General features: G+C 31.7%; 1 protein-coding gene across 1 annotated transcript in view; it reads left to right on the top strand.

Annotated features, from left to right (window-relative positions):
• LOC118197693 (transcription factor E2F1-like) overlaps positions 1-14,852 on the top strand; it is a 200,928-nt gene extending 186,076 nt beyond the window's left edge. The window contains exon 9 of the mRNA XM_085807189.1: positions 9,846-14,852. Within this exon, the coding sequence (XP_085663315.1) occupies positions 9,846-10,066 (221 nt within the window). The 3' untranslated portion in view covers positions 10,067-14,852. The remainder of the gene's footprint in view (positions 1-9,845) is intronic.
• Positions 14,853-25,394: the final 10,542 nt, after the last annotated feature.

Below are 25,394 nucleotides of genomic sequence, written 5' to 3'. Positions count from 1 at the left end.
AGTTATGTCTTATTTATGAAGAAAATTTCTTGGAGCTAAGTCATATTGAAAAGATAGAAGTCTTGATAATTTTTAAACTCTTTAGTGCTGCATTTGTCCCTGTCATATAAGTCAGGGCTGGCAAACCTTTTTTGGAAAGAGGCAGATTCTAAACATTTTAGGCTCAGCAGGCTAGGTAACAAACTTCATGGTATTCATGTGTAATTCTACTCACAAAGCAGCAAAGGAAATGGGAATAAAATATTTCCATTTATTAAGAAGCAAAGTATAGATCTAGTTAAATTTTATACTAATGCAGTGAATGTAATTGTTTTCGCTAAGATAATATTTCATCATACTGGAATTTGGAGTAAATGCTTTTATTATTATTCTTTGCAAATAGTGATATGTTAATTATGATATATATTGTGAATTTATGTACTTCTGAAAATGCTTTTTCACATTGGTAAGTACTTTCAAGTGCAGATATAAATCCCTGCACATAGGATTTTAGTGTACCATATTAATCTTCTGAAAGATACTTACAGGTTTGGGTTAGATCGATTACTTTAAGCATTGCTTTTAAGCTTTCATCATTTTGCTATTCACTTCCTTCCAGTTGAAGGTTTAATTGAAGCTCCTCAATTGTACAGTCAAATAGATTTTGAAATATGGAAATGTCTTTTCCACTTGCACTAGGATCTGAAAACTGCTGTTGTGAATGTAGTTTAAGGTCAGGAAATATATCCACAAGAATTTGGGAAGGCAGGGTTCATACGATCCGTAAAAGCCATTAATTTTTTTGGAATCGATTTTTGGTCCTTAAAAGTCCTTAATTTTGGCCAAAATGAGTAGAAGGTCCTTAAATTCAATCATCTGAAATTTCTGTCTGTTTTTACGACTGCCATTTTGAATGTGAATTAGCATTTTAGAGGAATATTTTTGGCGATTCACTAGCATATATGGTTATCTTTTGAATGGGATCATGGGTATTAATTTGTTTCTATTTCTGATATAAATGATTGGATACTCGAGTTTCTAAGCAAGAAGTGAAACATAAGTATTTCGAAATTCATTGTTTGTAATAAAGAGCTCTTAAACAATTTTCGCTTTTGGGGATGTAAATTCTTTTATTAAACGGTTCTAAATTTGGCGACTTATCAACATTTTGGCGATTTTAAGATCAGTTTCTATAGAAAATTTTTAATTACGATATCTGAGAATTTTTCGACGATTTTTTGAAATCATAACTTTTATGTGTAATATATTGGAATTATATTTAAAAAATAACATTAAAATAAAACATTTTTATTTTTCGCTGTCATATTATAAAGTTTCATTTTGGCAACTTATTATACAATATTTTGTATCTGAAAAATAAACAAGGTATAATGCTATAAAGCATAATTTATGAAACATCTCTTAGCAAAAACAAAATTAACTATGTAATTAATTAAAAATACCTTGTTTTTAATTTTTTCATAGTAAGCAAATAGTAAATTAGTAATTCATAGTAAATTAATTTTGAACCTTTCCCCTCCTTTTTTTTTTCCAAAATATTTCTGGCTTTGTGCTGTTACAGAATTGGTTGGATAATTTTTCTGTAGTATTTTTGACATTGCAGCTTGGAAAATTTAGAAAGATTTGGAGGCAAGATTTATAGATCCACGATTCTAGAAGATTCGACAAAATGAAAAATGTCTCCATGGTATCAACATGTAATGGATGTATTTTACAGAAAGTTTCCAATGAATTTCTTACTTTTTGGAGAACGTCTGGAAGAACAATGAAGACATAATATTTGAATGTTTTACTCCTGATACTAGAATTTTTTTCTTAACATGTTTATCTTCCCTTTATTTTCTCTACTTTTCACTAGACACAAGCATGGAAAATATCAAAAATGCTTCTAATCTTATCACTTGGGCAGGCATTATAGAAAGGGTTTTTTTTTTTTTTTTATTAATAAAGAAATCGAAAACTTACAATTTAAACGATCCATCTCATATGTCTTAATGCATAATACACAGAGCTGGCACTAAGCATTTTCCCATCTGATGTGGATCCTAAATTTAACTGCATAGTGCCTTTCTAAATTCTGCTTCCAATGCCTGTCTAAATTCTAAAAGTTTTGCCATTTCTAGATTTTGTTGTTTGGTGTGTCACTAAATTCTAAAAATTCTGCCACACCAGCTCTGTAACTGGCCTTTACAATATATATTTCATATTTCTTCTAAAATCCATATTACTAAAGAAATTAAATTAGTCACTTTTTCTATACATTCTAAATGCATTTAGTGTTTTTTAGAAAAACAGAATCAGAAATCCTTAATTAAATCCAAAAATTCTAAAATAAAAAGGAAACGTGCTGAAGAAAGAAACTGAATACATAAAGAAAATTATTCTTCAAAGATATGTGCAGTTATTATTATGTAAATTACACAATTGTTTATGATTTCAGCCTTTACTATAATTTTCCATTTCTGTTTCCTATGATAGAATTACTGAGCCAGATTAAATTAAAATTAAGTTGTATAATCTTTGACCACTAGACCACATTTTTAGTTTGAATTTGACTGTTCTTATTTAATTACATCACCGTGAGATGTAATTGAAGCATCAGAACATGCCTTTATGTTTGATCTAAGTTCTTTTTAAATAAAAGGGTTATTTAAACCTTTGTCTGATATTGTAGTTACCTTCAGACATAGTGATAATTTGTTTCATGTCTATCGGGGGTTTTGGACTATTTAACTTTTACCAGATCAAATAAACTCTCATAGGTACATTGTGGGGAGGTTGACAAGTTAGGAGATAAAGCACGCAGAAACTAGCGAGAGCATTGCTTTGCATATTGAGACAAGTCTGTAATTGTTAGAAAAGATTCTTAAATAAAGAAGGAAATCGATATGAACTAGACAAAATGTCTGGGAAGGCTTCAAATTAAAATGATGGATAAATATTTTGTTGGGTGTTGTTGTTACAAAACATAAATGTTTTGTAGCTTTCAATGCGTAATTATTCTAATATCCTTTAAGAATCAGTGTCGTAAATTACATGCATTTTAAACTGTGAATTTTTATTAGATTTTGATTTTAATAGGCCTTTTTTTAACAAACACTGTTAAAAAGATTTAATAGTGGCCATGTAAATCCATAATGACTAAGGTTAACTATTTACCTAATTTAATTATTTATAACTAACTGCTTACATCTCTACATATTAAAGAGAGTTATTGCCTTTCATTAATACTCACTGTAATCACAAAATAAAACACAAAAATGTAGAAATTCAAGTATAACTTATTCTTTGCATCTAGTGAGTCTTAAAATAATGCAAAACAACTTGTCACCCCTGGTGCTTTAATGGCTTATTGGAAGCTGGAAGTATATTAACTGGGTTACAACGCCTGGAACTCTACACAAAGCTATGACACTAACAGCATCAAACAGAGCCTGACTAACTTTCAACACTTGCCAACCGTGCTTACATCAGGCCTTTCAGGTTTGTTCTAATCAGCATCTCTCTCTCTAGACAAGCAGCAGCGGTGATAACGTTAAATCTTCTGTTATGAATTATGCTGATTATGATCTTGCTTCTCATTTTAACCTATGCCATTTGACATAAAATCTACCTGCTATTTACTAAACCTCTAGACCAGCGGTTCTCAACCTTTTGGACTAACGTGTACCATCTAAACAAAAATTGAAAACCTTTAGTACCACTACTTCAAAGTACTGCTACCACTTACTGTTTTGAAATAAATAGCTCAAAATACTTTGCTTGTTTGTGTACCACCTATTTTTTTCTTGCATACCACCGGTTGAGAACCTCTCCTCTAGACTGACCAGTATGTGACAAAATGAGGCATAAAAAAATCAACATAAAACGATTAGTAAAATGTAAATGTCACATATCTTCTTTCAAATATGTCAAACCCATTATAAATGTAAAATATTTAATGCTACTTGGTAAACTGCATGGAGTTTTATTTTATTCCCAAACTTATTAATAATTATGTTGATTAATTCATGTTTAGTAATAATGCGTACTACTTAGGGATCTATTTTATTTTTAGGATGATATTACAAAAGTGAAATTCAGGCATAGAATAATATTTTTAATTAAATTTATTCAGTTCCCATTTGCTCATAAGTCCTTAATTTTTTTCATTAATGGTCCTTAAAAGTACTTAATTTCCATGTGCAGAAATGTGTACGAACCCTGGAAGGAAAGTGGATTTTGCTAATACAGTACAAAGTCCGAAATCCGGACTCATTGAGACTTCGACGATTCCAGATTTGGGATTTTTCCGGATATTAGTTAATCAGTTTAAATCTATTAAAATGTCATGTAGAAATTATAAAATTAAAAACATGAAATCGTGATTTATGAAATAATGAAGTATTTGTTATCTAAAGGGTATCAGAATGTACAGAAAAAGCTTAATATTTATTTGTTTACCTTATTAAACATTTCTTTCAATGTAAATTGTTTAAGTTGCTTCGTTTTTTATGATAATACTTTCTCATTAATTCTGTAGACAGGCATGATCTCTTGTTTAGTTACATTGTTGAAGTCCTGTAACTGCTGTTTTAAAAATTCCGAGTAAATTGTCAATCGAAATTTTCTCGTTTTAAGTAACTTCTCTGTCACTTTCTTCACTATCGGCAGCGGTGAATCTAGAACCATCTAGGTTTCGCCATTCATTTATGATTTATGATTCAGAAGCATTGTCATCACAATGAAAAAATTCTTGTATATCATCTTCATTTATAGCTTCACATTTTTAATTGAAAAACTTCACCTTTGTTTTGCGATATCTGAAAACCTTTAAAATTCGCGGCTATCATCATCAAATTTAGCTGTCCTTCCCTATACATATTTGGCTATGCATCATGAGCTTGGCGACTAACAAGTTGTTGCCTTAAATTTTGTCTTGCTATCATGCACTGAAACAATTAACACTTTGCGGGTCGCTGTCACGCTGGCGTGACTTTTGCTCGGCAACGGTTATTGGCCTCTGTCACGCTGCCGTGACTTTTGCTCGGCAACAGTTACCGGCTGCTGTCACGTACGCATGACTTATTTTCGCCAACGCCGATGCTTCACATTGATGTTTGTATAGATAGACATACTATAGCAAAACATTTGACGATCAGGAAACATTGGTTTCAACTGTTTTCCTCTCCCAATTCACCAGACTGTGTATTATTGAAATTTTTTTTTTCATGTACGCTTGTTTTGTTAGTTTGAGACTGTCTTTCGCTGCCTTCAAATATCGGAAACTTACGTTAGATTTAAAGATATCCTTCAAAATGCTCTTCGATGAGGAAATATATGCTGATCTGTTATCAGAAGCGGATAATTGCTCTGATAGTGAAAGTGATTCGGACAGTGGGAGCGGTATAATTGTGAGACGATTCAAAAATAAGGGAAGACCAATAATTAGTGAATCTGAAAGTGATGAAGAGAATTTGTGGCAAATGATTGGTCAGAAGTTGATTTTAGACCTAACTTTCATGCTTGGCTGGAATGGTTTGGGTTACAGGTATCATACACACCAGATATATTATCAACTGTGGAATTGTTCATTGGGGACGATTTATTTAATTTGTTTGCCACACAAACAAACTTATAATCAGCAGAATAATGATAACAACAAAGAATCAAAAAGAATAAAACTTGGATTGATACAAATGTTGTAGAAATGAAAAAACTTTTGGGGTTTGTTATTCTAATGGGAATAGTAAGAAAACCAGAACAAGACGATTATTGTTCTACTCGCCCTGGATTACATACACCTATTTTTGGGAATACTATGCCAAGGAACTGATTTTGGCAGTTATGGAAGTATTGGCACTTCAGTAATAATGAGCATTGCCAAGAAAGGCTTGATAAAATAAAACCTGTTTACTCGTACCTGGTAAAAAAGTTTCATAAAATTTATAAACCCGAGAAAGAATTATCGCTGGATGAAGGTATCATTCCATGGAGGGGCAGGCTATCTTTTCGTACATATAATCCTGCGAAAATTATAAAATATGGAATTTTAGTCCGTATGGTGTGTGAAGCGACATCTGGTTATATATGCAATTTAGAAATATATTGCGTGCAAGGAAAATCGCTAATTGCAACAATATTGTCCGTGCTATCGCCATATTTAAATTTATGGCACGATGTATATGTGTAAATGTTGCAGAGGAGTTACTAAAGCATAAAACAAACATCTGTGGCACAATTAGAGTAAACAGAGGAGTGCCAAATTGTTTAAAATCTGCTACATTGAAAAAGAATTCAATGGAATTTCGTAGAAAAGGGAAAATTATAGTACAAAAATAGAATTTGGCCAAAAAATTGATAATGATGATTTCTACGATAACTTCAGCAGATATGGTCGAATGTGTGAGTCAAAGAACCAAAAAGAAGTGCATTAAACCAATTTGCATACAAGAGTATAATAAATTTATGAAAGATGTTGATCATGCCGATCAGTACCTATCATGTTATTCCATACTTAGCAAAACAAAAAAATGGACAAAAAAAAAAAAAAAAAAAAAAAAAAAAACTGTTTTATATCTCATAAAATGTGCATTACTCAATGCGTTCCAGATATGCATAAAAAATTCTGAAAAGCCTATTAGATTCAAACAATTTTTACTAAACCTTGCACTAGCATGGATTAATGGGAATGAAGAGGAGCAACAATCAAGATCGGCTGCTCAATGTGATGAAAGATCGCCGAGGTTTGATCCACCAGGCAGACTTACTACGGACATGAGAAAGCATAGAATAACACGTATTAGTGGTAATGGGAGAATTCAAAACTCGCGAAGGGCCTGTAAAGTTTGCACTGCTGAAAAGAAAAGAAGTTCCACTACATACATGTGTTCTTCCTGCAACATTTCTCTGCATGTTGGAAAATGTTTTCAGAATTATGATACTAAAAAGAATTATGGGTTCTAGGAGTTAAATTTTTTAAATAAAACGTTTTAGTACTAATTAAAAAATTATAATTGGAATAAAATGGAATAAAAATAGTGTAACAGTTATTTTAGTACTTTCTTTAATAATAATTATATACCAACTACTTATGTTTCGAAAAATTTCGTAAATATCACCGTTGGCGAGCAGTAGAACCTACGTGAACCGGTGGCAGCATAACGGCGCTTCGATAAATGAGTGGCCCACAAAGTTTTAAGTCTGAATTGTATTAGTTTATTTATTTCTTGCACATGTTTAAGGCTTATCAGAGTTCTGAATAAATAAATTCCCACATATACTTAAGACTTATTGAGAGCCGGCGCTAGATAACATACCGCCTGATGCAGTGTCTGTGGGTCCTAAATTTATCGACTCCGTGCGGCCATATGAGCCCTGGCGCTAGTTCTGTCTTTATCTGAATAACAAATCAGTTATTCTTAATTCAAATAGCCCTAAATGTACTTGTTGGGTCTATGAGTATTATCAATAAAATCTATTTTTAGCACGTAGAAAGAAATTTTTGGTAAATTATTCCTCGTCAACAATTTTTACCACATTTAACTTAAATCTGTAATCATCGCAAGCATAATGTCAATATAAAAGGTTACTATACTCCTTTATTATTCAATTACTAACATAAGAAAAAATGTTTAGGCATCGAAAACATGACTTTTTCATGTTTTGATAAACATGCAGTGCTGAAAGGAAAGTATAATAAATAATGATTTGCCAGGTTGGCGTGAAATCAACGATGTATCTCTGTGGAATGTTTCGGTTTGAGGTGTGTGCCAAGTAGATATGCAGCAACAGAGCCAAATTACTGATCATACAAATTTATGCTAAAATGATTGTTTCTTCAGTTATGAGGTACTTTATTTAGTGAAGTGAAATTAAGAATCTTGACTCTCCAGATGTTTTATTATGCTCAGAGGGGGGGGGAATCAAATTAGCATAGTTTGAGGTCCGGATTTTAGATCATTCCTTATAATGGACGTCTGGACTTTGTACTATATTTGAAATATTTTACAACATTTGAAAATTGTCAAACTTGTTTAATGTGATTTATGCTTCAAACAATGTAAATTTTCAGCAATATGTCATGACAATTCAGTATGTCGAACATATGAGCACTGTTTTCTTGTAATTTAAAATTTATTTTGTCAAGATCTTGTAATGTCCTTAGCAAATGCTAATTTTCATGGTCATTTATTGTTTGATAAGAGTGGTTGTTGCCAGTTTTTCCTTCATTTAGAGAAATTTGTTTTACTGTTGAGTTTAAAAATTTCTCAATAAAACTTTTTTATTACTGAGCCACAGAATTGCCCACTGTGATAAAAATCCCAAAACTGATGATGATTAAGTCCATGAGAGTGAATAGAATTAATTGCAGACTCATGTTTCAATAACACATGAATTGAGGTTTTTTCCATTAAGAGCATGCTGGTGAATACGGGAAATTGCCAGAGGTTAGCTTATGAAAAAGGCTAACCTCTGGCAAACTTCGTATTGATCACTTGAATATATGGCAGAAAGTAAGCAAGTTCAGTAAAGTGTTGACTCATCAACAGCCAATGAAAATAACTTGACATTTTTTGCCTTGTCTTAAATTTACTCTTGATGTGGCTTCTGATGCTTCAGGTAAAATAGCCCTGAAATAATAAAATTCCACCTAGCCGGTTTTAAATGTTATGGTGTTTAGCTATAAACTAAATATGAAATGGAGCTAGAGCTGGCTCACATCATTATTCAACGTTTAGAATGCAACTGCTAGAATATTCTAAGTAAACAATATTTTTGGTACCATTCAACTAAAAGCAATACAATAAAATGCATTTGAATTTTGCAACATTAAATACAGCTTAAATTTCTAAACTACAAATGAAGTTCACAAAGATATTAATTACCCATAAAGTTCTAAATTATCCATAAAGTTTAAGTTCTGTTTTTGTGGAGAAACACTTCTCCACTAGGATGAGTTTTTGTCAGTTTTTTTATACCTGTTTTTTTATGGGTGTAGATAACAGACTTTTGATAATTTTTTCTGTTTGTTCTGTTTGGTTGTTTTCTACATTTCTAATGAAAGTTAGTGCATTAGTGTCTAGTTCAAAGGAAAAGAGGGGCTGAGCTGGCCTAAGTACAACCCTAAGTGATGTTTTTAGCTTCAGAAAGTGTGTTATATTATTTTTACCTAGGAGCAGTTCATGTACTCGTGCCAACATCGCTATTTGTTTCTTGTTATTTCTAATAAGAACAATGAAATTTAATTATTCTGTCTTAGCTTTTATAGTGTTTTGAAGAAAGCCTAGATATTCCTAGAAGTGCTTTTTATAGCTAGGCATAATCTTTATGTATAAGATATTTTGTATACTCTGTCTTGCTCTCTGAAGTACCCCAAGTGAAAATATGAACTGTTTCACAGGGCTTTCACCTGGGTTTAAGCAGATGTGGTATTCTGGCCTTCTTACTTTCCACTTTTCTTCAGGATATCTAAATTCCTAAAACTATAGATCTGAATGTTGAAATTTATTCACTGTCATTCATAGTTACACATATTTCCAAGTTACCTTCAATAATTGAATGGAATCTGAAGTTTCTTTTAGCATATGAACTAATGATCTGGTTTTGTGCATGCAGTTCATCTTTTCTCTTGGACTGTGTTTCATTTCAGAATCATGTTACATCATCTTGCTATCTGATATTACCTTTCTACATCAGTTTTCTACATGTGCAACTTGTGCTGCCTTCTAATCTGTACTTTTGTTGTGCAGTTTTTTAACAATATGTGGTGCTATTCCTTTTTTGTTTTGGTGCAGAACATTTTGCTGCACATTTATATTGTTAAATCTGAAATCTGAATTTTTAAAATTATTTTTAACTTTCAGGAGATACCATCATAAAAAATGCATTCATTGCTGAAGAAGATGATATTGCACCATTAGGAAGAAATTTTCTTTTTCAAACTCAAGAACAAGAAACCGAAGAACAAGATGTGGAGTCATTATCACATTCCCTATTGGAATCATCCATGGATCATTATTCTTTTTCACTTGATGATTGTGAAGGCTTGACAGATCTTTTTGATTGTAACTTCCCATGCCTGTAACAAGTTATTCACATTCTACTCATAAACTTCAGAAAATTTGGTAATGAAAGATAAGTATGGAGTGGTATTAAAGGATGATGTTGTTTTGCTTTGAATCAGCAGTTTTATCAATTCTTGTCATAAAAAATAAGTATTAATACATGTAGATTTACTGACTTTAAAAAATGTGTTATCCAGCAATTGATAATCCTGACAATACTACTAATGCTAGTGCAGGAAAGTAGCATACCTTTGTACAATAAAAGAATATAATAATAAAAAAAAAAGGGTTGAGAGATATTTCTGTAGTTTTCAGTATCAAACAACTAATATGTTAAATCTGGGAAGTTATCCTCAAGCTGTGAAAATTGATTTCTTTAATTTTATCTAAAAGAAATAAAGTAAATCTGAAATGAAATTTTTATAGGGACCAGGTAAATGTTAGTGCAAATAACAAATATCACTTCAATATGCTACATGTATAAATTAATGTACTTTATTTGTTTACTATTTTAGAATTTGCATATCATATCATTTGCAGTCATGTATGAAGAAAGTTAAATCTCATCATATGCACATTGCTGTATGCTGTAGCCTTGTCCAGACTGCGAAGATTTTGTACTTGAAATATCAGTATGAAGCAAATAGATTATGGAATATAACCAGAGGTACTTATAAGCCAGTAAAAAAATAATCAGTGCCAGCAGTTTTCCTTCACTCATTGAAAACTTCGGTTGTAATTAATAATTGAGCTTCAAATACAGTATACATAACATTTCAAACGTTATCTGTTTCTATCAAACTAAAATGCTGTAAATTTTTCATTGAAATATTGCTTATAACTGCAGAAGTTATAAGTGCTGCGCTATGTCATTAAGTGCATAACTTTTGTAGACTTGGCAATGCAAGTTTTAAAGTTAAGAAAATAGTTTTGCATAATACCAAAGTTTATATTTTAAAATTCCAGCTGGTTAAAATAAGTTACATATATGGATATATTTCTATATATTCAAATTTACATATAGATATATTTTACTGCATATTCATAGAGAATAGTAATTTTAATATAATTATTACTTTAAAAAAATTTTGTAATTTGTAATGAAAATTCTTCTCTGTTGGATATTCCACTGAGTAGTGCATTTTGGCTCCATTTAAAAATATTAAGGAATTTAATCAAAATTCTTCTCTCTTGGATATTCCACTTAGCAGTGCATTTTGGCTCCATTTAAAAAATATTAGGAATTTATGCTTCACAAAATCCTTTTAATGAGGTAATGTCACTTGACATTCATAAAATTTTGCTGTGTTTCTCTCACTTTGCTTCACATTATGAGAAAAATTTGGATTATTGTATAATTTTGTGTGTGTAAACTTATGGCAGCATGAAATTCTGAGTCAAATAATTCTTTGATATTTTGTTTCACAGTGGCACCTTTTAAGTCATTAATAAGATTTGATATTAATGTTTGTACGAAACGAAACCTGCAAAAAATGTCAGTTTTGAAAACTCCAGCCAAGATAGCAGAATTTAAAATACTGTTTTATGTAAAGAGACTTGAGGGTGTTAAAAAATTGCCAAATGTATAAATGTACAATGTGAAATGCCATCATCTTCACAGTCCGTAAATGTTTATTTTCTGTGTGATTTGTTTGAAAATTTCCTTGCTGACTTAAATCTTCTCTTATATATAGATACAACCACATAAGCATAACTTTCGTAATTGTGAATGGTGAAAATTTTTATCATGAATTGTTTTATAGTCCCCCCCCCCCCCCGCTTTGATTCTCCTCTTTTTTTTTTTTCCTTCTTTTTTGGATGTAGGCACAACTTTGTAGAGATTACAGACTAATAATTTATCTTTAAATTATTCATAATGTAACTAGACACCTTGACTTCCTCAGGAATTTTATATATCAAAATATCAGAAAGGCTTATTGGTACTCTTTGTATTCTTATGGTTCTACTCGAATAGCTTTAAATTATATTTATAATATTTGTATACTAGATTACGTTCAAGCAAAAGTAAATATATATATGCTTGCAAATACATGGTATACATACATATACTGCTGTGTCTGCTTTTTATGCATATTTTTACTTTAAACTTCTGTAAAATGGGTGACTGTTACTTTGAGTTTTGCATGGCTTTCTTATTATAATTAAGAGGTTTCTTTCTTTCATTTAATGATCATATTTATGTTGAGTGATTGTTCTTTGCGTTAACCTTATGAAAAGTGATGGTGAAAGCAAATCTCAGATAATTTAGCTTTGGAAAGTTTCTTTGTTTGAAGTTTTGTAAATTCAGCAATACCATTAAGAGGGAAAACTTGATAAGCATATTAAGATGGAAAACATATTAGTGTAATATGATTGTTCCACTCACTGCAATTTTATTTGAGCTCATTGTTGTAAAATTTTTAGCTTATGTTATTATATTGTTTATAAAATATAGAATAGAGATGAAAATCTTTCTTGTAGCATTACAGTAGTTTATGATCTGTAACTCTAAGTATCAGCTAAATAAATGAACTCTTATTAAATATATGTAAGGAAGTATTCAAGAAAAAATTTTAATTGGTGTTTTAAAAAATCCAGAGGGAAAGCTGCTTAATTTAAAATAATATTGTGTGCATAAATTTAATAACTCATAGCTGTTTTTAATTTAAAATCATAAGTGGGACTTAAAAAGTTATTACACTTCAGTTTCTTTTACATAAAATTTCTCCTAATGTGCTTCATGAAAATGATATTTTAATATAATTGTACTGTTATCTCAGTCTTCTCGTCATTTTTTGGTTAGATTTAAAAATCCCATATAGTTAAAAAATGTCTTTTGATTGTGTATGTATTACATAGGAAAGAGAATAGGCTGGTATCATATGTGTTTCTCTTTACTGATGTATGTTAAAAAAAAATTGTTTTTATGTGTCTGTTTATATCACTTGATATCATCATCTAGAGAGTAATTATACTTTAATAAAGATTTATGTGACCAACCTTTTGAATCCTGAGGAAGATTTTCTGTGCTTAGAAAAGTTCTACACTTTCTAACTTTATTTCTCGAATAATGATGCTGGATAAAAATACTTATGTGAATTTGGAATTTGGTGATAACTTTAATATAGTCTATTTAAGTAAATCTTTAAATGAAGTATCGTTATTTGTGAGAATACTTTGAAGTAAAGTGCCATATATATATATATATATATATAAAACTGTGAACATGTATTTTCCCATGTCTTCTATCGTTAGTAATGTGTAAGTCATTATTTTCCTAAATTTAATATTTCTCTTTCACTCCTTTGTCTAAAACTTCAACTAATGTGAATTTTCTTGATCTTCAATAAATATGCTTGCATCTATTCAGTTTTTTTTTTCCCCCTCTCCCAGAAGCTGCTGGTATGAAGCATTTATTGGAGTCCAATTACTGCATACAGTTCTTGAAGTAAATTTTTCTTTTTAGTTAAAAAAACTTCAATTAGAGCTTCAGGCTGTTTAATTATTTCAAGGCAATAATATTTTTTATTTATATTGAATATATTTGTTATCATGTTTACTGTGTAAAAGTGCTTTCCACAATCTGAAAGCAGAGCATTCTCATGAAACCTTTTATAAACCAAAGTGGTTAGCATCAAGAAAGCTTTTACTTTTAAGTAATAATGCACAATTTTATGAGCATTTCCAGACTGAGAAAATATCTTAATAAACTAAACCAAATTATACATTAAATGAAAAATAATTTTAATACTTAGTAAAAACAGCAATAGTTAATAAATATACAGCCTATATAAAATAGTACTATATATTAATCAAAATCAGGGAGACAGCAAATGCATTAACTGGAATGTTCAGTTTTGGGTTGGAATCTTTTGTGTTGACTGTACAAACTTGTATGCATTTTTATGATCTTGTATGCTAGGCTGAATCATTGAAAGTTTTTTGGAAAATAGGATACTGGCATATAGAAGAAAGTGAAGAGGATCTTCTGTTTATTCGTCATTGCCATGAAACTGGTGGGTCATTAATATCGATATCTGCCCATGTCTTCCTCTAGTTTTCCAGGTTAGTTATGTTAAGGGCTAGTGTGGAAGGCTTCAAATACAGCATTTTAACCTCAGCTATTTGTCTGTGTAACAATTCTTTGTTGGAAGTTACAGTATCTTGCATTTCTTCAGTAATGCTCTGTGTCTTATGAAACTTAAATATTGAAAGCTAAGTTCACTTAATGCCTTTCTCCATAGAATCTAATATTTTCTGTACTTTTTTTTTTGTACAGAAAGCAAGAAAGTCACTAATGTAACTTTTTGCAACAGTGAGATGCTTTCATTCAATTATTTCTTCTTTGTTCAGTGAAGTAGTTTAAAAATATCTTCAGCTTTCAAATGTGCCTTCTAAATTGTGCAGAATGTATTCCACTTCCAGTGTACATTTGTAACAATTTATATTATGTGCCTTCTTGATAGTTTTTGTATTTTTATATTGTAATTCTCATTCCCATCCTCACACACACGTGTATGAGACAGAGTATAATAGTCAGGTTACATCACAAAGTGTAAAAGTATATTAAGCATATTATATTTATATTATATCATTTATCTTTAAATAAATATCTAAAATAAATTTACTGTTCCTTTTCTAGTGTGATGTACTTGGATATTTTAAAAACATTAATCAAAATAATTGTTAAATTTAAAAAAAAAAAAAAAATTGTAGTTGAATGAAAAAAAAATGTGCCTGTCTGAATAACCATCAGTATCATGTTGTTATGTTTTTCAAAATAAACCTGTTTGTTTTACATTGAAATTTATGTTGATTTTGTACATGCATACATATATACCAGTATATATATATTGGATATATAAATCATACCACTTTTTCTAATAGATGTCATATATGGAACTGCTTGAATTCAACTGAATCTATAGACACTTGTGGTTGAAAGACTTAATAGCAACCTATTAATAATTATTATGTTACAGCTGTTTAAAATGCTATGAATAATTATTTTTGCTTCATTGAAAATGTCGAGTGTTGTTTTCCCCCGCCCCCCTGGAAGAAACAGTAATTGTATGAAGGTTTTATTGCTAATAAAACTTCAAAAGAAACATACTATTTGCTGCTGGGAATTTACAATGAACATACCACATGGAATACAACTTGCATGAGCATGTTCAACAATTTAAAAATAATGATTTTGATACATATGAAACAGTGTATGGAAAACCACCAGAAAGTTTGGGCTGTTGCAACTGAGTTAGATAATGCTGATTATTACTGAATTTCAATGAAGCATTATTTTCCAATGTGAGAACACTCGCCCAAATTTTGTAAGACTAGGCTAGGGAAACCTAGAAGTATTTTGCCAGGATGTGTTGCCTTACCTGCCATATTCCCCAGATGTACCTCCTTCAGATTACCACTAGTTCCGATCTGTGCAGAGTGGCTTTTCAAGACAGGAGCTTGGTTAGATGAGGATATTAAAGTTTGGCTTTGTTGATTACTGGATTGTTTCAGAATAACCCTGTTTTATCCTTCCTGGAGTATGTTTGTTGTCTGAGAAATGGGTGAATGCTGTAGTCTCTAACAGATGGAATATACTTTGAAAAATATCCTGTATGTACTAAAAAAAAATATATGTCCTATATGTACTAAGTCATATTTATAGGCTTAATGCATATGGAGAGAGATATCATAAGGAAATAAATATTTAACAGCTGCTTACCAATAATGAAACATATTACATTTGAAATAGTAAAAATATATATATATATATATATATTTTCCATTAATATATATGTGTGTGTGTGTGTGTGTGTGTGTGCATGTGTGTGAGATAATCATGCATAAGTCTCATGCATGTCATACTCTAAGTTGACATAGAAAATGAAGCTGAAAGCTTAATGCTTTTTTCTTCCAATAAATATGCAATTAAAGACCTGCAGATGATTTGTCAGACATAATTTATTAACTGAAGGTATATGGTTGAGAAAGGTTCGCACATTATTTGATAATCCCAAGTAAATGTTTCACATTTTTACAGTTTTTGAACTATTAGAGAGACAGAATTGCAACAGCAATTTTGAATTTGGGGTTCCTAAATGGACTTCATGAACAGTTTTCAAAATCAGTTAAATTTTAACTTTATTGTGGTTCCCTTATGGCAATCACTTCATTTTAATTTATCTTTTAAAATTTTAAGTTCTTGGCTGGATTATTATTAACTGGATCTGGGAACAATACTTTTCATAAACACATATCCTGTGCAATTTTACTTACCAGTCCTTTGTAACATATTGGCAGCGCTTCTCTTACTTAATGTATCTCAATTCAGATAAAATATTTAAGTACAGTTCACATGTAAATGTACTTAAAAACCCACAATTAACATTCTAAACAATATAACATTTCATAGGCATTCTCTCCAGAATTTTAGCAAAATTAAATCTAAAATACAAATTACTTGCTTTAACTTTTACAATAATTCATTTCGAAACATTATATGCTTTGCTTTACTCTTAAAGCCAGAAGAATTTTTTATTCTGATCAACAGCATCCTTTATTCTGTCGTCCAATTTAACGTTCAGTTTTTACACCAGTTTTGAAATTCTTCGCACTGTCCAGGTATCTTATCTTGATTCTACTGCATATAGCTATTAATTCCATGTTTCTGATTAGCTGACCTCTTGAGTATTTGCTGGCTTGAAAACATATAGGCATGTCTTAGAATATTGTAAAGTATTAATTCTTCATCTTTGAATACTCTTTGCTCCTTCTCATCTTTGAATACTCTTTGCTCCTTCTCATCTTTGAATACTCTTTGCTCCTTTGAGCTGAAATTCTCCCTTTCTCTTCAATACTTGGTTTGGCCTTGCATTTTTCATCAGGAAACTTTCCTCCACACTCACTCATTTTCCTGCATAACAGATTGGCGTAAATGTTGAACTTTCAGGCATTCTTCCCGGCTTGCTTCTTTAAACTCTTTTTGAATTTGCTGTTCCTCCCCATCACTGGTGTTTGTGACCTATTCTTACTAATGTGCCATACACATTCTTTTGTTTATTCTATCTTTTGCCTCATGTATTGGCTTCCTTTTCCTTACCTTTCTTCCAGGTATGTTATAAAGTATCTCCCTCCTATCTGCATGCCTTCGTGGTGTAAAGATAACACATTTGGCACGTATCCGAGAGGTCCAGGGTTTGAGTTCTGGCAACGGCAATGCAGACTCTACAGTTTCCTGACACAAAAAAATTCTAACTGCTGCAGAATTCTAATTCTAAAAAAATTCTAACTGCCACAATTGTACGGCATGCTTGGCAAAATAAACAGTACTTCTCACTGACCTAACTGCTGCAGACACGTCAGCTTTTCCTTGTCGTAAAATTTGTGTAACTGATCTGTATTTGTGGAGCATGTCTGCCCCTTAGCATCCTGTATGGTTACCATATTTTTTTTAATATTTGCAATAATTAAAAGGTCCTATAATACTTTCATTAAATTAATTTATTTCTGCTTTCTGTCAAGATGACAATGTGTGATTTATCTTTATAACTTTATCACCAATTCTAATTTCCACTTATCTCTGTTTCCTATTGTAATACAGTCCACCAGCAGCCGAGCAGTAAAGTTGCTGAATACTGGTAGACCGGTCCAGGGTTCGAATCCCATCAAATTATGTTTTTTATTGATTTTCTGCATGTTTATTTAATATGTATATGAGCCATTTTCCCTTAGAAAGTCTCCCTTCCCTTAGGCAGATAGCTTTCGAGTGTTTTATCGTAATTAAATAAACCAAATCATCATACAATTCAACTTTTGTTTTAACCTAGTTTTATCTAACATTTTAACTGCTGCTTTATCAATTAACTTTTGGATCCCTTTTTCTTAGAACTGTGGCTCTCTCTTGTACAAAAAATAGTTTGTCTAAGTGTGTAATGACTTTTCTTCCCAAAAATAACTCTGTGTTTATCTGTTGTCTCATGTTCCACTGTTCTTAGAGCGTGTGCAACCTCTTCAGCGTGTAAATTCCAACTTTGATGATGTCGCTTTACCTAACAATGTTTATAATCTGTACAATGTTCTTATTAATGTGCTCAGTGATATTTGACAGAGTCCTGTAGGGAGTGATTGTTAAATGCTTAATATCTAGTTCCTTGCTCGTTTTCTCAAAAACCCTACGTATAAACTGTGGTCCATTGTCAAGTATTACAGTACAAAGTCTGAAATCCGGATTCGTCGGGACTTCGACGATTCCGGATATTAGATAATCAGTTTAAATCTGGTAAGATGGCATGCAGAAATTATACAATTAAAAGTATGAAATTGTAATTTCTGAAATAAAGAATAATTATGATCTAAAGGATATCAAAATTTACATACAAAAGAAAAAGCTTAATATTAGTTTGCTTATTAAACATTTCTTTCAATGTAAGTTGTTTAAGTTGCTTCCACAAAACGTTCCTTTTTCTTTTGTCATACACAGTTGACTTCAATGCCACACTTATCACATAATTTTGAGACAGATATGCCTTTATCCTTTTTTTGCAGCTATTCCACCTTTCTGGTTAACGGAGATCGAAACGTGTTTCGCTTTGTAGATCCTTTGGCAGCTCCAGAATTGGAAACTCTTTCTGACATAATTGAAAGTTCAAGCTTAGTTTCTATGAAATTGCCGTAATAACAGTCTGCAAAAATAATAAGCTGGATCAAACTAAAAGATTAGGGAGCAGCGCAGTCCACTACATTAACTGAAATGCCTTACTATCAGTAAAGATTATTTTAGCCTAGCTTAATATCGTCCGTTATACATTATTGGTTGTGTATCACAACATTGGCGACGGAAGCCAAGTTGTTTCACTTAATTTTGTCTTGCTCCTATAGTATACTGAATTAACCTCGAATTGTATTAGTTTAGTTATTTACTATACCTACGTTTATTTCTTGCACATGCTTAAAACTAATCTGAGTCCTGAATAAATAAACTGTCACATATTCTTAACGCTTTATCTAGGGCCAGCGGTAAATATCGCCTGGTGCAGTCTCTACAGGTCCTAAATTGTGCTACAAAGTGCCTTCCTAAGTTCTGAATTTGCACCGCACCTAAGCTTTGCATCTCAGTGCTTTCCCTAAATTATAAAAAATTTCTCATCCCTTAATTTTGCCGCTTGGTGCTTCCCCCAAATTCCAAAAATTCGCCTTCCCTAAATTTTGCCGTCTGGTGCCGACATATTCTGCTGCCGCTTCTTGGTTTATGGTGAATAACATATCAGTTATTCTTAATTAAAATAGCACTAAATGTAATCTTTTGGCCTATTGATTTTCATTAACAAAATCTATTTTTAGCATATGAAAAGAAATTTTTGTTGAATTTTTCCTCGTCAACATTTGTTAGAGCATTTAAAAATCTATAATCATTGCCAATTGTAATGTTAGCATAAAAAGTTGCCATACTCTTGTTATTCAAGTACTAATATAAAAAAAGTTTATACATCACTGCATGAGTTACTACTGGTAATGAAAGTAAAATATAATAAATAATGACTCGCCAGGTCGGCGTCAGGAATATAAAATAGGTGAATGTTTCGGTTTGAGATGTATGCCAAACAGATACTCAGCTATGGAGCCAAATTATTAATCTCACAAATTTATGCTTACATCATTATTTTTCCATAACAAGGTATTTTATTTAGTGCCTAAATGAGATTAAGAATCAGAATTTTTATGTGAAAATCTCCACATGTTTTATCCTGGAAGAAAAAATTAAATGCGCATGCGTAAAGCATATTAAAAAAAGTTTGTGGATTCGAGGTCCGGATTTTAGATCATTCCGAATAATGGACGTCTGGATTTTCGACTTTGTACTGTATCTTTAATGGCGATCCTTATTTTAAAGTATACCGCTTTAAAAGTGAATTTGCTACTACAATCAATCAATCAATGCAGCTTATGCCGGAGTGTCGCAGTGGATACCGTATCTGGCTCAATGATAGATATGTCGCAAGGGCGCATGAAAGTACAAGTACTAGACGTTGTAGGAGGATTTTCGGACTTAGAAGGCTGTGCTTCAAGACATCACAAGCAGTGATAACTCAGATTAGCTCAAAGACCAGGAGAGGCGTTGCTAGAGAAATGCATGTGAATGTGCATGACCATGATGAATGGGTGGAAGATATCACAATACACTCATGACAAGTATATTTGATCTGGAAAGGAACATGGGAATACAACAAATAAAATAAGATTAAAAAATAACAAATGCAAAATACTAATACGAGACACAATACGGTAAGCAAACTATTTACATATGTACAGCGATGTTGCCTAGGAAGTGTGCAAAGTTACGTCGGAAAATTTGAGTCCCGGGAGCATAATGGCAGAACGCACATTGAGTTGAACAGTGTTAAATGAATGTCACATACTGTGCATGCCCAGAAAAAAATTTGGCGTAATTACTATGTTGGCGTGACTTGAAAAGAAGATAAATACGGTATATAGTAGATGTACCGCCATCTGATTGTAAACAAATTTGGCGTTTAAATCTTCCTAGAGTGTAATCTAAATGTATATTGTTTTACTGTGTAAAATACAATTTTTTTTGCTGTACTGCTCCAACATCTGGAAACCTGAATGATACGATCAAGTATAAATTCGATTGAAGAGTGAAAAAATGGGTAAAGGAAGTCAGCATAAATACAATTGCCCCAGTGGATAGCGCAAGAGCTCAAAACCAAATGCTATTGCAAGATTGCTTTCAGGTATGTATATACAGTCAAAAGTCTTTAATCCGGACTCGTCGGGACTTCGGCAATTCCGAATTATAGATCATCAGTTTAAATCTGATAAGATGGCATGCAGAAATAATAAAATTAAAAATATGAAACCGTAATTTATGAAATAAAGAACAATTATGATCTAAAGGGTATCAAAATTTACAAAAAAAAAAGCTTAATATTTATTTGTTTACTTCATTAAACATTTCTTTCAATGTGAGTTGTTTAAGTTGCTTCGTTTTATGTGATAATACTTTCTCTTTAATTCTATAAACAGACATTATTTCTTGTTCAGTTACAAAGTTCCGCTGTTCAAGTCCTATAATTGCTGTGTCGAGAATACCGACTAATTTGTCAATCGCATAAGCCAAATAAAATAAAAACATCTGCCCTGAAGATAAGGATAGTGCTGACAGATCAACTTCTACTTCATTGCACACCGCAATGTTCCTCCCCCCCCCCAGAGAGCAGCGTAGAATTGATAAACAGATTTCAGAATGATTAGAGAAACAAAGGATATGCCTTTATCCATTTTTTGCAGCAATTCCACTTTTTGTTTGATGGACATCAAAACATACTTTCTCGGAAATTCTATTTGACATAATCGAAAGTTCAAGCTTACTTTTATAAAATTGCTCGATCCAACTCTAAGATTAATGAACAACACAATCTGCAACATTAACTGAAATAGATAATTAGATAATTTTAGTTTAGCTTATACCGTCTGTTATACATTAAACGTGCATGCGTAAATGTTGTTGGTAGTGGTGATAAAGGCAAAGCATATTTTGCTTCCCTTAAATAAAGCTAAGACTAAACTAAATAAAATTCATGCTTTATTCCGTAAATAAAATAAAAGAGCTAACACTGTAACCTTTAAAATCATTTGACCCCCCCCCCCCAAAATAAAAAAAAAATATTGTTTATGTACTGACATCTTGGTTTGTTTCCCTTGATAAGTCAATTATTCTATGATCGATGACAATAGGTACCTTTTAAATACTTTTGATTGTGTTACTTAAAATTTGTACATTTTAAAATAATATTTCTAAACAGCTAAATAATTTTTAATGCAACAGGAATCTAAATAACATATTTTCCACTGCAGTATAATTCTAAATAACTTCAAATACTGATTAAAATTCATTCCAATAATTCATCGCTTTTATTAAATTTCTGTTCCTTGGAGATGATACAAGATAAACCTTTTCTAATAATATATATATATTTCTAATTCTACCAGGAATTATTGATAAATAATCAGATGAAAAAATTGATCAGGCATAGAGAGAGAAGATGAAAATCATTATTACGAAAGAATGTGAAGCAGTGTTTGCATTCAAAATGTGAGATGTAATACTTATGAAATTCTGCACATTCCTTTGGAACTGTACAAATTTTCGTTTAGAGGAAGACTGAAATTTAGGATATATTAGTTGAAAATTTATTCATTATACTTTTAAGCAATAAAAACAATTCAGGATCTACCATACGTTCCATTAGTACATACATAAAGAAACACTGAGGAATATAGCAAGTGCTTGTAAACAACACTGAAGAAATTTTACAATTCCTTAATGCTGTTTATTAAATTCTTTGAAATGAGAAAATAAAAGCGCGAATATACGCTAACAAACTAAGCGAGAAAATCCAGTTTACATTATACCAGTTATAACGTGTAAACAAATTACATCTAAACGAATTATTATGCAGAGCATATGTTAACAAATATTAAATGCACTGTTATTGACAAATTAAAATGAACCATATATTAGAAAATAAGCAAGTGCAATCAGTATAGACGTCAAAATACCCGCATGGTACTTACGTATTAACGCAACCAGGCCAAAATTCGCATAAATATCCAAATTTGGCGACCCTACTTACGGCAACCCTACGTGTTATACGTAGTTTTGTAAAAAAGAGCATGTGGAGATTCACAAAATTTTCCTACATTTTCGTGCCAATTTTTGTTATTTATTAGCAATTAAACCCTTCAGGTTTCGAATTTCAATAAGTTGCAGAATTATTTTTTCGGCGGAAATCTTTTCGCTATTGCTTTTAGCACTGATTGAAAACCGTATTCGCCATAACCATGTGCACGTCGACTTATTTTTAAAAACATCCCAGAATTGCATAAAAATGGCATTGCGCACTTCTCTTGACTTTATCCATGTACACTGCTATTTTCTCATAAATTACAAAAATTTGCACGAAAATGCAGGAAAATTTTGCGAATCTCCACATGCAAAATAGCAGTGTACATGGATAAAGTCAAGAGTGTGCGCAATGCCATTTTTGTGCAATTCTGGGATGTTTTTTTAAGTAAAAATAAGTCGACGTGTACATGGTTATGGCGAATACGGTTTTAAATCAGTGCTAAAAGCAGTAGCGAATTCAAATTCGAAACTGGAAGGGTTTAATTGCTATTTTATATTTTAAAACAAAATAATATAAAAAACTGTATTAAAAATTATCTGTAATTAATAAATGTACATTTTCTTTCTATTCATACTTTTTTACTCAGACTTACAAATCCCGCCAACCTGGTTGCGATAATACGTAAGTACCTAACTAATAAACAAAGTTCCACCACATTGTAGTTGTAAACATCACTCGGTACACACTCGACAATCATGGAGATCACGAATAAGCTAGCGTAGGGTTGCTTAGTCGCCAATATTTCTCCCCGCGCCAAAGGTACACTATCAAGCATGCGCAGTAAGCGAAATTCGCTTAACACTGTTCAACTCAATGTGCGGTCTGCTATTACGCGTCCCGGGAGAGGTGGGCTGCGAATGGTCGAAACTTATAATCCTCGGGAAGAATTAAATAATCGAACACCTTAGGGAATATTTGGAGAGGTGTAGGCAGTTGAGAGCTTTATCATAGAAGTTACTGTTTGTCTTGTGAAGGAACTCCTCTACCTTTTCAATCTTTAAATCCCTATGCAGGGTGTCGTTCGACACATAATAGTGCACATTGGTAATAAGTCTCAAGAACTTATTCTGAATGACCTGCAGTCACTTTAAATCCTTATTAGTCAGAGCTGCCCAAGCAGGGGAGGCGTACGTGAAAATCGGGCATACTATTGCCGTGTAGGTGTGCCTTTTCCGAGTGAGATTCAGCTTTGATGTTGTGCCAATTAAAGGAACAAGGACTGAAAGGATTTAGATCCAAAAATGGTCCCATTAAGCTAGTTCTTGACATAGAAATAAATATACTTTGAAACTGCAAAATAAAAAAATACTTTTTGATCTCTTACACTATTATATTAGTAATGAATGATGTTTATTGCTGTGCAGTAATAAGTAATAAGAATTTTATTTAACCCACGAAATTTTAGTTTACAGACGCAGTTAAAAACTAGTTAAACTGTACGATGTTTATTTTGCTTTAATTTGAATGTACAAATAGAAGAATAATTTTATTGGGCTAAAAATTTCATTGCAGTTTTTTCGTTAATTTTCTGGCAAGTTCTAATGAGAATTACTCTTTCAAAGCGACTGAGGTAAGAAGTAATTTATTTTTTACCTCTCTGTGATAGGAAAATGAGGTTTAAGAATGGGAAAAAATAACATTAAGTTCTTACCCTCCTCAAACCTCACTTTGCTACCTCAGAGAGCACTTTAACCATACAAATATCCGGTCTTTGATAAACAAAGGGAGTAAAAAAATATATCCAGCACTCTCCAATCTTATACGTTATGCCGGCAATGCTACATAACTCCTCATAATTTAACAATAATTACTACTTTATTAATTTATTTGTAACTTCCAGAAAATGCAGTAAACACATTTCTTCAAGGGAAATAACACAATGTCAAATGTTCTTATGAAAACTCAAAATTAGATAACGGATTAAATAGATGTTCAAGCTTTAAATTAAAAAACTTAATTTTTAAATTAAACGCATTGTTTAAACTCAGCAGTTTTATTACTTTATTTTATACTATAAATAACAATTGAAGTTGAAAAATCTTACATCTTTGTTTCCATTACTATCAATTTTCTTAAAAGTACGGCGCAACTTTTCTTTGCTTTTGAGAAACCGAGCTCTGCTCAGAATGTAACACTTCTAAGCACTTTTTCTGTAGCCGATGCCCCAAGATTTCTTTTTTGTTAACGTGGCAGATTTATGGGGCAGACTTTCCCTTCTTTGTATCCGCCTACAAGGGAAACATCCCTTCATGACAAAGGACGCAGAATGCCACCAACGGTGTTAATTGCTCCGTAATAGTGATACCATTGAGGAACCGCACAAAGTGGAAAAGTACACGTAGCTTACTTTCTGATTTCTAGAATTCAGCTATTCTGCTGAAGAATTGCCGTTGTTCCAAATTCTGTTCCAGTTAAGAACTGACTTCTCAAACAAGCGTTACATTGAGAAAGTGCGAAAAGTAAGTTTTAAAATTTTTCCTTTAGTCTACAAAAATGATCAGAACTAAAAAAAAATTATCTCAGATATTTAAAAGACGGATTTATAGGAGAATAAAGCAACGTATCTTATAGGATTCGTCAGAAGATGAAGTAGCATTTAATTATGAAAAAAGCCTGTGCCGAATTTTTGCGCTAGCAA

Source organism: Stegodyphus dumicola, chromosome X1 (genome assembly GCF_044657685.1).
Source record: "Stegodyphus dumicola isolate Sdum_Otavi_A_Nest chromosome X1, ASM4465768v1".
NCBI lineage: Eukaryota > Metazoa > Arthropoda > Arachnida > Araneae > Eresidae > Stegodyphus > Stegodyphus dumicola.
The sequence above is the reverse complement of the archived record's forward strand: the minus strand, read 5'-3'. Positions and strand labels throughout refer to the sequence as shown.